General features: G+C 45.6%; 1 protein-coding gene across 1 annotated transcript in view; it reads right to left on the bottom strand.

Annotated features, from left to right (window-relative positions):
* Nucleotides 1-338: 338 nt before the first annotated feature.
* The window catches only part of LOC306919149 (uncharacterized protein), a gene marked incomplete at both ends in the record, with an annotated part of 35,211 nt that continues 22,200 nt past the window's right edge, over nt 339-13,349 (bottom strand). The window contains 6 exons of the mRNA XM_079531979.1: nt 339-1,004; nt 1,382-1,596; nt 7,014-7,074; nt 8,792-9,271; nt 10,804-10,956; nt 12,639-12,780. Of these exons, the coding sequence (XP_079388105.1) occupies nt 339-1,004; nt 1,382-1,596; nt 7,014-7,074; nt 8,792-9,271; nt 10,804-10,956; nt 12,639-12,780 (1,717 nt within the window). The remainder of the gene's footprint in view (nt 1,005-1,381; nt 1,597-7,013; nt 7,075-8,791; nt 9,272-10,803; nt 10,957-12,638; nt 12,781-13,349) is intronic.

Here is a 13,349-nt window from a genome sequence, read left to right as displayed (position 1 = left end):
TAATCATAATAAGCAAAATTACAAAAACTTTGTTTTAAATTACATTTTTAGGCCTAACGTCGAAATAAAAAAAAAGTTCGCTCTGAAAGAATATATATTCAAAGATTTGTGCCGCATTTTTACGATTTTTCTAAAATAGCAGACGCTCATAGCGCGCCACTCGGTGGCGCGCTATGAGCTTGTAGATCTGCTATTTTTCAATAGCTAAAGTATTACATAATGCTTAGTTAAAACACCAAAAGGGGTTCCTGTCCAGATTGGGTTAATGTCCCGATCCCTTTATAAACGTCCCAATCAGTGAAGGGATCGGTATCGCTCCAACAGCGCGGCTGCATCGATCACCTGACGCGTTGCGTTGCTCGCACCGTCCCACTTCCCCTTCCTGTTCCTGTCATGGCCCCGCCCGCCTTGTTCCGCAGCGCCTCATTGGCTCGTCCGGCTGTCAGTCTGTCGTCTGACGAATAGGAGGAGGAGGCGGGGTCAGAGCTCTGCAGGGCGGGGAGGCGTGGCAGGTAGATGTGGGCGGGCCACATGGCCACGGTCTCTGAGTGGTGATTGGCTGCAGGGCGGTGGTGGGGGGCGGTCTCCGAGTGGTGATTGGCTGCCGGGAGGTGGTGGGGGGTGGTCTCTGAGTGGTGATTGGCTGGAGTGCGGTGGTGGGGGGCGGTCTCTGAGTGGTGATTGGCTGCAGGGAGGTGGTGGGGGGCGGTCTCTGAGTGGTGATTGGCTGCCGGGCAGTGGTGGTGGTGGGGGGCGGTCTCTGAGTGGTGATTGGCTGCCCGGCGGTGGTGGGGGGCGGTCTCTGAGTGGTGATTGGCTGCAGGGAGGTGGTGGGGGGCAGTCTCCGAGTGGTGATTGGCTGCAGGGCAGTGGTGGTGGTGGGGGGTGGTCTCTGAGTGGTGATTGGCTGCAGGGCAGTGGTGGTGGTGGGGGGCGGGGCGTCTGTTGATGGGGGCGGGCCGAGAGATCACGTGCAGGTCGCTGTGTCTCTCTGATTGGTCGATCTGTTGACAGACGATGAGGTGTTTTACATTCAACTCAATTCAATAGAATTCAATTCAAACATTATTTCAGAAACACATACGAATCATCAACATGAAATAAATAATATTTGTGGGTCGTCTGTGAGGACACATTTATGCCTCTCTTTTTTGTTTCCGACAAATTGTGTCTTTAAATTGTTATTATTTCAAAACATTTTCAAAAAACATTCCCCCCCCCCAAAAATAAAACGTTTTCATTGATAAAAAAAGAAAGAAGAAAGATCGAAGAAATTCCATAAATAAGCTGTTGGTCTGATTTACTGCAGGTTGGACGACGACATCATCATCATCATCATCATCATCATCATCATCATCATCATCATCAGAGGTCAACCCACCTGAGACCCAGCAGGCCATGAGGGGGCGTGGCTTCCAGCAGGCCATGAGGGGGCGTGGCTTACAGCAGGCCATGAGGGGGCGTGGCTTGCAGCAGACCATGAGGGGGCGTGGCTTCCAGCAGGCCATGAGGGGGCGTGGCCTCCAGACCGCCACTCTCCGCCAAATAAGTTCTTCCAGTTGGACAGTCTACACACCACATCGCCCCCTACTGGACCTGTGGACACATTACAGGTCAGTTAGTATTCCTACTGCCTGCGAGGTGCTGCGTGATGTGCATGGGTGTCTGCACTGTTTTTATGTATGAGTGAGGACTTGTTTTTATGTATGAGTGAGGACTTGTATTTATGTATGAGTGAGGACTTGTATTTATGTATTAGTGAGGACTTGTATTTATGTATTAGTGAGGACTTGTTTTTATGTATGAGTGAGGACTTGTTTTTATGTATGAGTGAGGACTTGTATTTATGTATGAGTGAGGACTTGTATTTATGTATTAGTGAGGACTTGTATTTATGTATTAGTGAGGACTTGTTTTTATGTATGAGTGAGGACTTGTATTTATGTATGAGTGAGGACTTGTATTTATGTATGAGTGAGGACTTGTATTTATGTATTAGTGAGGACTTGTATTTATGTATTAGTGAGGACTTGTATTTATGTATGAGTGAGGACTTGTATTTATGTATTAGTGAGGACTTGTATTTATGTATTAGTGAGGACTTGTATTTATGTATTAGTGAGGACTTGTATTTATGTATTAGTGAGGACTTGTATTTATGCATTAGTGAGGACTTGTATTTATGTATTAGTGAGGACTTGTATTTATGTATTAGTGAGGACTTGTATTTATGTATTAGTGAGGACTTGTATTTATGTATTAGTGAGGACTTGTATTTATGTATTAGTGAGGACTTGTATTTATGTATTAGTGAGGACTTGTATTTATGTATTAGTGAGGACTTGTATAGAGCACCGAAGTCCTGACGTCACTGTCAGTAGAGGGCGTCAGTCCACAGGTTCATGTACTTTTTATTTGCATTGTAATCTCCATAGGGGGATTTTAGATCGCCTCATATAAGAACTGTGTTTGAAAAATAAACCGATCACCCCGGCCTTTTCACTCATATGGATATGAAGCTACATTTCCGGGTAGGCGGGTGGCTGCATATGCCCGTCGCACAACAGAAACTGAATGTCAATTACGTTTATTTTTATTTTTATTTTATAGATATTTAATGTTTTGTACGTAATGTGTTTAGTACGAGTCGAGTCACCACCAGCTGAGCTTTACGTCAACGAGGAATCTCAGGAACGCAATGTGTTGACAGCTGGGCGTGACGTATATTAGCAGCGGCATTGCCTTCATATGTAGTTTCAAGGCTTTTGCGGCCACATTAATTCCATTTTCTCCAGAAACTGGCTGTATCAAATATGAATGGACATCATTAACGACGTCTGTCTGTGCTCAAAAAATGAGCACGGTTGCTATGGTCACCCAGTTCACATGGGTGTGATTTCATTACGTCAGACATTACGTCAGACCACAGCTGATCAGTCTATATAAGACCTTACACCACTCAGTTCACACGGGTGTGATTTTTTGGTTTGCTAACCATAGCAACCATGCTCGTTTTTTTGGTACGAACAAACACGGGTACAAAGCCAGTTGTTGGAGTGGTTTGCACCACTCAGAAATACATGAACCTGTGTGTTGGTGCCCTCTACTGAAAGTGACGTCAGACTTCGGTGCTCTATTTATGTATTAGTGAGGACTTGTATTTATGTATTAGTGAGGACTTGTATTTATGCATTAGTGAGGACTTGTATTTATGTATTAGTGAGGACTTGTATTTATGCATTAGTGAGGACTTGTATTTATGTATTAGTGAGGACTTGTATTTATGTATTAGTGAGGACTTGTATTTATGTATTAGTGAGGACTTGTATTTATGTATTAGTGAGGACTTGTATTTATGCATTAGTGAGGACTTGTATTTATGTATTAGTGAGGACTTGTATTTATGTATTAGTGAGGACTTGTGTTTATGCATTAGTGAGGACTTGTATTTATGCATTAGTGAGGACTTGTATTTATGTATTAGTGAGGACTTGTATTTATGCATTAGTGAGGACTTGTATTTATGTATTAGTGAGGACTTGTATTTATGTATTAGTGAGGACTTGTATTTATGTATTAGTGAGGACTTGTATTTATGTATTAGTGAGGACTTGTATTTATGCATTAGTGAGGACTTGTATTTATGTATTAGTGAGGACTTGTATTTATGTATTAGTGAGGACTTGTATTTATGTATTAGTGAGGACTTGTATTTATGTATTAGTGAGGACTTGTATTTATGTATTAGTGGGGACTTGTATTTATGCATTAGTGAGGACTTGTATTTATGTATTAGTGAGGACTTGTATTTATGTATTAGTGAGGACTTGTATTTATGTATTAGTGAGGACTTGTATTTATGCATTAGTGAGGACTTGTATTTATGTATTAGTGAGGACTTGTATTTATGCATTAGTGAGGACTTGTATTTATGTATTAGTGAGGACTTGTATTTATGTATTAGTGAGGACTTGTATTTATGTATTAGTGAGGACTTGTATTTATGTATTAGTGAGGACTTGTATTTATGCATTAGTGAGGACTTGTATTTATGTATTAGTGAGGACTTGTATTTATGTATTAGTGAGGACTTGTATTTATGTATTAGTGAGGACTTGTATTTATGTATTAGTGAGGACTTGTATTTATGTATTAGTGGGGACTTGTATTTATGCATTAGTGAGGACTTGTATTTATGTATTAGTGAGGACTTGTATTTATGTATTAGTGAGGACTTGTATTTATGTATGAGTGAGGACTTGTATTTATGTATGAGTGAGGACTTGTATTTATGTATGAGTGAGGACTTGTATTTATGTATTAGTGAGGACTTGTATTTATGTATTAGTGAGGACTTGTATTTATGTATTAGTGAGGACTTGTATTTATGTATTAGTGAGGACTTGTATTTATGTATTAGTGAGGACTTGTATTTATGTATTAGTGAGGACTTGTATTTATGTATTAGTGAGGACTTGTATTTATGTATTAGTGAGGACTTGTATTTATGTATTAGTGAGGACTTGTATTTATGCATTAGTGAGGACTTGTATTTATGTATTAGTGAGGACTTGTATTTATGTATTAGTGAGGACTTGTATTTATGTATTAGTGAGGACTTGTATTTATGTATTAGTGAGGACTTGTATTTATGCATTAGTGAGGACTTGTATTTATGTATTAGTGGGGACTTGTATTTATGTATTAGTGAGGACTTGTATTTATGTATTAGTGGGGACTTGTATTTATGTATTAGTGAGGACTTGTATTTATGTATTAGTGAGGACTTGTATTTATGTATTAGTGAGGACTTGTATTTATGTATTAGTGAGGACTTGTATTTATGCATTAGTGAGGACTTGTATTTATGCATTAGTGAGGACTTGTATTTATGCATTAGTGAGGACTTGTATTTATGCATTAGTGAGGACTTGTATTTATGTATTAGTGAGGACTTGTATTTATGCATTAGTGAGGACTTGTATTTATGTATTAGTGAGGACTTGTATTTATGTATTAGTGAGGACTTGTATTTATGTATTAGTGAGGACTTGTATTTATGTATTAGTGAGGACTTGTATTTATGTATTAGTGAGGACTTGTATTTATGTATTAGTGAGGACTTGTATTTATGTATTAGTGAGGACTTGTATTTATGTATTAGTGAGGACTTGTATTTATGTATTAGTGAGGACTTGTATTTATGTATGAGTGAGGACTTGTATTTATGTATTAGTGAGGACTTGTATTTATGTATTAGTGAGGACTTGTATTTATGTATTAGTGAGGACTTGTATTTATGTATTAGTGGGGACTTGTATTTATGTATTAGTGAGGACTTGTATTTATGTATTAGTGGGGACTTGTATTTATGTATTAGTGAGGACTTGTATTTATGTATTAGTGAGGACTTGTATTTATGTATTAGTGAGGACTTGTATTTATGTATTAGTGGGGACTTGTATTTATGTATTAGTGAGGACTTGTATTTATGTATTAGTGAGGACTTGTATTTATGTATTAGTGAGGACTTGTATTTATGTATTAGTGAGGACTTGTATTTATGTATTAGTGAGGACTTGTATTTATGTATTAGTGAGGACTTGTATTTATGTATTAGTGAGGACTTGTATTTATGTATTAGTGAGGACTTGTATTTATGTATTAGTGAGGACTTGTATTTATGTATTAGTGAGGACTTGTATTTATGTATTAGTGGGGACTTGTATTTATGTATTAGTGAGGACTTGTATTTATGTATTAGTGAGGACTTGTATTTATGTATTAGTGAGGACTTGTATTTATGTATTAGTGAGAACTTGTATTTATGTATTAGTGAGGACTTGTATTTATGTATTAGTGAGGACTTGTATTTATGTATTAGTGAGGACTTGTATTTATGTATTAGTGAGGACTTGTATTTATGTATTAGTGAGGACTTGTATTTATGTATTAGTGGGGACTTGTATTTATGTATTAGTGAGGACTTGTATTTATGTATTAGTGAGGACTTGTATTTATGTATTAGTGAGGACTTGTATTTATGTATTAGTGAGGACTTGTATTTATGTATTAGTGAGGACTTGTATTTATGTGACCAGATTTGACTGAGAGCCTGCCATCGCGCAAATTCCAGCTTTCCACCAGAGGAGAAAAACTTTTTTTTCTTTTTCTTTTTCCAAAAATAAGTTAATAGCACAGGCAGACTCTTCACATGCTAGAGCATGTCTGGAATAAGTGTCAGAGCTGAAATCGACATGTAAATATGAAATAAATGCTTAAACATGTAGCTAGGTGTAATGTTAGAGACCACAGAAGTGAACCTTTCAAGCCTGTTTTCTCAACTCGCTGTTTTCTGCAAGACATTACTCTATAAGCCATATCTCCAAAACTGGTGGGCCAAACTGAACAACCAATATGTCAATTTGAAGCTATGATTCCCTGCTTTCATATGACATGAAAAAACGAAAATTCAAAAAAATCCAATGGCAGTCCCTCAGTCAAATTTAGTCACTTATGTATTAGTGAGGACTTGTATTTATGTATTAGTGAGGACTTGTATTTATGTATTAGTGAGGACTTGTATTTATGTATTAGTGAGGACTTGTATTTATGTATTAGTGAGGACTTGTATTTATGTATTAGTGAGGACTTGTATTTATGTATTAGTGAGGACTTGTATTTATGTATTAGTGAGGACTTGTATTTATGTATTAGTGAGGACTTGTATTTATGTATTAGTGAGGACTTGTATTTATGTATTAGTGGGTGAAAGGGTGAAAGTCCTAAATGTTAACCACTGAGCCAAAGGGAATTCCCTCTGATTCGGGGGAGATATTAGATTTTCAGGTCATCAGGCTGAGGCTGTGAGCCACTCTGAGGACTCACTGGACTGTGTGTGTGTGTGTGTGTGTGTGTGTGTGTGTGTGTGTGTGGTGTGTGGTGTGTGGTGTGTGTGTGTGTGTGTGTGTGTGTGTGTGTGTGTGTGTGTGTGTGCGTGTGTGAGGACTCACAGGTCAGCAGCAGTCGTCTCTCGCAGGCCTTCGTGGACTCCTCCCACTTGGAGCAGCACACCTGGAGGAGGAGGAGTCAACATAAAGGTATAGTTCCCACAAAGCAATCTGATTGGTTGAAATAGTTATCTATACCTGCGCTTCTAACGAGCAGGACATCACACCTAGCCCCCCCCCCCCCCCCACACACACACACACCTAGCCCCCCACCCCCCACACACACACACTTCTTCTGATAACTTCAACGGTCGTTTGTCGTACAGACACTTAATCGCTTGATTTGATTGAAAGTTCTTGTCCATAACTGCAGTCAGTGCCGCGCCACAAGCTTGTAGATCTGCTATTTTTGAAAAATGTATCGCAAATCTTTGAATATATACTGTATTCTTTTCACAGCGAACATTTTTAACTCAAATCTTTGCTTCTGAGGAGGGGGTCCCTGGAGGAGGGGGTCCCTGGAGGAGGGGGGAGGGGGTCCCTGGAGGGGGTCCCTGGAGGGGGTCCCTGGAAGGAGGGGGTCCCTGGAGGGGGTCCCTGGAGGAGGGGGTCCCTGGAGGGGGTCCCTGGAGGAGGGGGTCCCTGGAGGAGGGGGGAGGGGGTCCCTGGAGGAGGGGGGAGGGGGTCCCTGGAGGGGGTCCCTGGAAGGAGGGGGGAGGGGGTCCCTGGAGGGGGTCCCTGGAGGAGGGGGGAGGGGGTCCCTGGAGGGGGTCCCTGGAGGAGGGGGAGGGGGTCCCTGGAGGGGGTCCCTGGAGGAGGGGGTCCCTGGAAGGAGGGGGGAGGGGGTCCCTGGAGGGGGTCCCTGGAGGAGGGGGTCCCTGGAAGGAGGGGGGAGGGGGTCCCTGGAGGAGGGGGTCCCTGGAACAACATTTTCAAATTCGGGTCGGTGGCCAATTGCATATAATTGTTGTGGTCCTTGACATGAAATATTGAGAACCACTGATAAAGAAACGTAGCTATTACAGAAAACTGTCAGGATTTAGAAGACATTTTTTTTAATTTCGATGTCAAAAAGAGGCCAAAATGGGTTTATCTTAGTATTCTCAAGGAATGCCTTGAATTATACGAGCTGAAAGTTGTATTTTTTGTTGTTGTTGCTTTGCACGAGTATCACCCTCCTCTGCCTCGATGGTGTGGCTGAGGCATCGTTGAGTATTTCCCTGGTCTGAGGCATCGTTGAGTATTTCCCTGGTCTGAGGCATCGTTGAGTATTTCCCTGGTCTGAGGCATCGTTGAGTATTTCCCTGGTCTGAGGCATCGTTGAGTATTTCCCTGGTCTGAGGCATCGTTGAGTATTTCCCTGGTCTGAGGCATCGTTGAGTATTTCCCTGGTCTGAGGCATCGTTGAGTATTTCCCTGGTCTGAGGCATCGTTGAGTATTTCCCTGGTCTGAGGCATCGTTGAGTATTTCCCTGGTCTGAGGCATCGTTGAGTATTTCCCTGGTCTGAGGCATCGTTGAGTATTTCCCTGGTCTACGTCGCTGCCACTCAAAGCGACTACTGGCCAATCACAAAAATTAGACTAACATTAAGACATTCCAGGTGACTAAACTGTGACTAAAACTAAATTTAAAACTATTCAAAAGACTAAAACTAAAATCAAATGCTGCAGCATGCTGCAGCATGGCTGCTACAGCATGGCTGCTGCAGCATGGCTGCTGCAGCATGGCTGCAGCAGCATGGCTGCTGCAGCATGGCTGCTGCAGCATGGCTGCAGCAGCATGGCTGCTGCAGCATGGCTGCTGCTGCATGGCTGCTGCTGCACGGTGTCTGGAAGCTACCTTGGAAGAGGAGGAGGTGTTCTGCTGGTGTCCTGGACCTCCAGGAGTAGGAGGAGGGAGGAGGTGGTGCTCCCCTGATGTCCTCCAGGACCTGAGGCTGAGGTTCTGGTGCTGCTGCTGGTGGAGGTCCAGGCGGAGCAGAGCCTGGGTCTGCAGCTGGGGCAGCGGGTTCCTCCTCTGGGGCGACGCTATGAGGTCTGTGGAGGTCTGCTCATCAGACCGAGGCTGGGGCAGCAGACCCAGGCTGTGGTTCTGGCTCTGCAGCTGGGGCAGCAGACCCAGGCTGTGGTTCTGGCTCTGCAGCTGGGGCAGCAGACCCAGGCTGTGGTTCTGGCTCTGCAGCTGGGGCAGTAGACCCAGGCTGCTGTGGTTGTGGTCCATTCTCTGGTCAGTGGAGGTCTTCTCATCAGACCGAGGCCGGGCGAAGGCTTCATCTTCTGGGGTGTTTGGTGGTGGCAGCTGCTGGCAGGGCCAGTGGTGCTAGAAAGTATAATTAAGTACATTTAACTTACATGAATGCATGAAGCGTGTTATTCTGTGGGCGATCAGGTACAGGTACAGGTACAGGACAGGTGGGGGTGGGAGCGGACAGTTTTAGGAGACATTTTTTGTTTCTGTTTATTTGTCCTTTTTTATGCTGTTGTATTGTTGTCTATACGGTTACTTGCTGTATTGTTGTTATAAGGAAACCCCTCGAAAACCAGATGATACAATTGGATATCCTTTTCGTATTGCACTTTATTATACAGTAAATATAAAAGAGGCTATTCCGAATCAATAAAAAAAACATATCACATAAACGATAACATTAGATTATGTTTTTCACTCTGGGGTCCATAGGTGGACCCCAGGCTACCTGTATACAGACAGGGTTAGGGTCCATAGGTGGACCCCAGGCTGCCTGTAGGGTTAGGGTCCATAGGTGGACCCCAGGCTACCTGTAGACAGACAGGGTTAGGGTCCATAGGGTTAGGGTCCATAGGGTTAGGGTCCATAGGTGGACCCCAGGCTACCTGTAGGGTTAGGGTCCATAGGGTTAGGGTCCATAGGTGGACCCCAGGCTACCTGTAGGGTTAGGGTTAGGGTCCATAGGGTTAGGGTCCATAGGTGGACCCCAGGCTACCTGTAGGGTTAGGGTCCATAGGTGGACCCCAGGCTACCTGTAGACAGACAGGGTTAGGGTCCATAGGGTTAGGGTCCATAGGGTTAGGGTCCACAGGTGGACCCCAGGCTACCTGTAGGGTTAGGGTCCATAGGGTTAGGGTCCATAGGTGGACCCCAGGCTACCTGTAGGGTTAGGGTCCATAGGTGGACCCCAGGCTACCTGTAGACAGACAGGTTTAGGGTCCATAGGGTTAGGGTCCATAGGTGGACCCCAGGCTACCTGTAGGGTTAGGGTCCATAGGGTTAGGGTCCATAGGTGGACCCCAGGCTACCTGTAGGGTTAGGGTCCATAGGTGGACCCCAGGCTACCTGTAGACAGACAGGGTTAGGGTCCATAGGTGGACCCCAGGCTACCTGTAGACAGACAGGGTTAGGGTCCATAGGGTTAGGGTCCATAGGTGGACCCCAGGCTACCTGTAGGGTTAGGGTCCATAGGTGGACCCCAGGCTACCTGTAGGGTTAGGGTCCATAGGTGGACCCCAGGCTACCTGTAGACAGACAGGGTTAGGGTCCATAGGGTTAGGGTCCATAGGGTTAGGGTCCATAGGTGGACCCCAGGCTACCTGTAGGGTTAGGGTCCATAGGTGGACCCCAGGCTACCTGTAGACAGACAGGGTTAGGGTCCATAGGGTTAGGGTCCATAGGGTTAGGGTCCATAGGTGGACCCCAGGCTACCTGTAGGGTTAGGGTTAGGGTCCATAGGTGGACCCCAGGCTACCTGTAGGGTTAGGGTTAGGGTCCATAGGTGGACCCCAGGCTACCTGTAGGGTTAGGGTTAGGGTCCATAGGTGGACCCCAGGCTAACACTTGAGTGACGGAGGAAAAAACACATGGAGGAAGCTTCTGACCGTTTCACTGATGATGTCATCATCATGGTCCTCGATGAGGTCATCGTCGTGATGCTGTAACCCAGGGCAACCGCTCCCCCCCTCCTCCTCCTCCTCCTCTGGTCCACATTCCGACACGGCAGGAAGCTCCGGCAGGAAGTGAGGAAGAACATTCTAGGTTGAAAACAGGAAGTGAGGAAGTACATTGTAGGGTGAAAACCTTAGAGTATATATTAATAGAGACGGCACCCGGAGGAAACCCTGAGGCCAAATGGACATAGTGGCCGAATTTGTCATTGCAGCTCGAGCCAGCGCTGGGCCGTTGACTATCATTGCGCACGTTCATGTTATTGGGCCCATGACACGTGAACGCTATGTTTCATACGTGAACGCGCGCAAATGGCGCAATGATAGTCAACGGCACAGCGCGTTCATGATATTGGGACAATCCATCCAAGAATGCACTCTGTTCCTACCCTGAAGGAGGAGTGAAATCACCTCATGCGCTTTTGAGCAACTTAATGCAAGTGGATGGGAGGAGAAATCCGGTGCCGTCTCTATAATAGATATACTCTAAGGTGAAAACACCTTTCTTTTTTTTTCTCTTTCCCTTTCCCCCTCCATCAGGCGCCCCGGCTGGCCAGGGGGAGGCAGTTTAGAGACCAGGATTACTGCATGTTTTTTGTGAGGGTACCTATACCCTATAGGGGACATGGAGAGAACATGTGAGGGTACCTACCCTAGGGGACACGGGGAGAACATGTGAGGGTACTTACCCTAGGGGACATGGGGAGAACATGTGAGGGTACCTACCCTAGGGGACACGGGGAGAACATGTGAGGGTACCTACCCTAGGGGACACGGGGAGAACATGTGAGGGTAGCTACCCTAGGGGACACGGGGAGAACATGTGAGGGTACCTACCCTAGGGGACACGGGGAGAACATGTGAGGGTACCTACCCTAGGGTACACGGGGAGAACATGTGAGGGTACCTACCCTAGGGGACACGGGGAGAACATGTGAGGGTACCTACACTATAGGGGACACGGGGGGAACATGTGAGGGTACCTACCCTAGGGGACACGGGGAGAACATGTGAGGGTACCTACCCTAGGGGACAAGGGGAGAACATGTGAGGGTACCTACCCTAGGGGACACAGGGAGAACATGTGAGGGTACCTACCCTAGGGGACACGGGGAGAACATGTGAGGGTACCTACCCTAGGGGACACGGGGAGAACATGTGAGGGTACCTACCCTAGGGGACACGGGGAGAACATGTGAGGGTACCTACCCTAGGGGACACGGGGAGAACATGTGAGGGTACCTACCCTAGGGGACACGGGGAGAACATGCAAACTCCACACAGAAAGGCCCTTTCGCCAACCCCGCCTCGGGTATGGGCAGTGATGACGCGGAGGAGAGGACACGCCGCCAGCGCCCACAGCGTCCCGAGCGGGAATCGAACCCAGGACCTTCTAGCTGTGAGGCAACAGCACTACCAACTGTGCCACCGTGCCCCACCTTTCTAAGCCTGTCTAAAAACACCACATGTGTTTTTAGATACCGTATTTTAATCATGGGCCATGTTCATGAAACTGTGCTCTCACTTCCTGGACTACAAGTCCGACATGCAGCCTCCCCCTCTATCCACAAGGAGGGGAAGTGCACTAAAGCATTATGGGCATTGTAGGAATTCAGCAATCCAGTCAAACCCACAGACTTCCACATTGTTCTGGCCATAGGCTGCACATTTCAAACTGTTATCTACTACAAATACTATTAACATTGAGTGACTGCAGTGAAATGTCCCTTTAATGTGATGTAATGTTGAGGTCTAGTTTGTATACTCACATTAATATGAGAGTTGTGGGCGGGGCAGAGGGAGGTCTTAGAGGAGGAGCTACTCCTCCTGTCTCCTCCCCCCTCCCCCTCAACTCCTCCTCCTCCCTGCACTCGGCTCCTCCTCTGTCTCTCTCTCTCATGCAGCTGATCCCTAGAGAGAGAGAGAGAGAGAGAGAGAGAGAGAGAGAGAGAGAGCGTGAGAGAGAGAGCGAGAGAGAGAGAGAGAGAGACTATATGCTACTATTTATATACAAACCACTGACCTATAATACTATATATTAATAAGGCACAGTGACGTCAACAATCACCACTGGTTATACCTGGAGAGGTTGTAGGCCATACCTGGTATATTGAAGGAACTGTAAATTGTTCTCTGGCTGTAGGGGGCAGTAGAGAGGTTACCTGGTGCATTGCTCCCAGGCTGTAGGGGGCAGTAGAGAGGTTACCTGGTGCATTGCTCCCAGGCTGTAGGGGGCAGTAGAGAGGTTACCTGGTGCATTGCTCCCAGGCTGTAGGGGGCAGTATTTACCTGGTGCATTGCTCCCAGGCTGTAGGGGGCAGTGGAGAGGTTACCTGGTGCATTGCTCCCAGGCTGTAGGGGGCAGTATTTACCTGGTGCATTGCTCCCAGGCTGTAGGGGGCAGTAGAGAGGTTACCTGGTGCATTGCTCCCAGGCTGTAGGGGGCAGTATTTACCTGGTGCATTGCTCCCAGGCTGTAG

The sequence above is a fragment of the Electrona antarctica genome (genome assembly GCF_951216825.1).
Source record: "Electrona antarctica genome assembly, contig: scaffold_39, whole genome shotgun sequence".
Lineage (NCBI taxonomy): Eukaryota > Metazoa > Chordata > Actinopteri > Myctophiformes > Myctophidae > Electrona > Electrona antarctica.
Note: the sequence above shows the minus strand (reverse complement) of the source record. Positions and strands in the feature narration are given on the sequence as shown.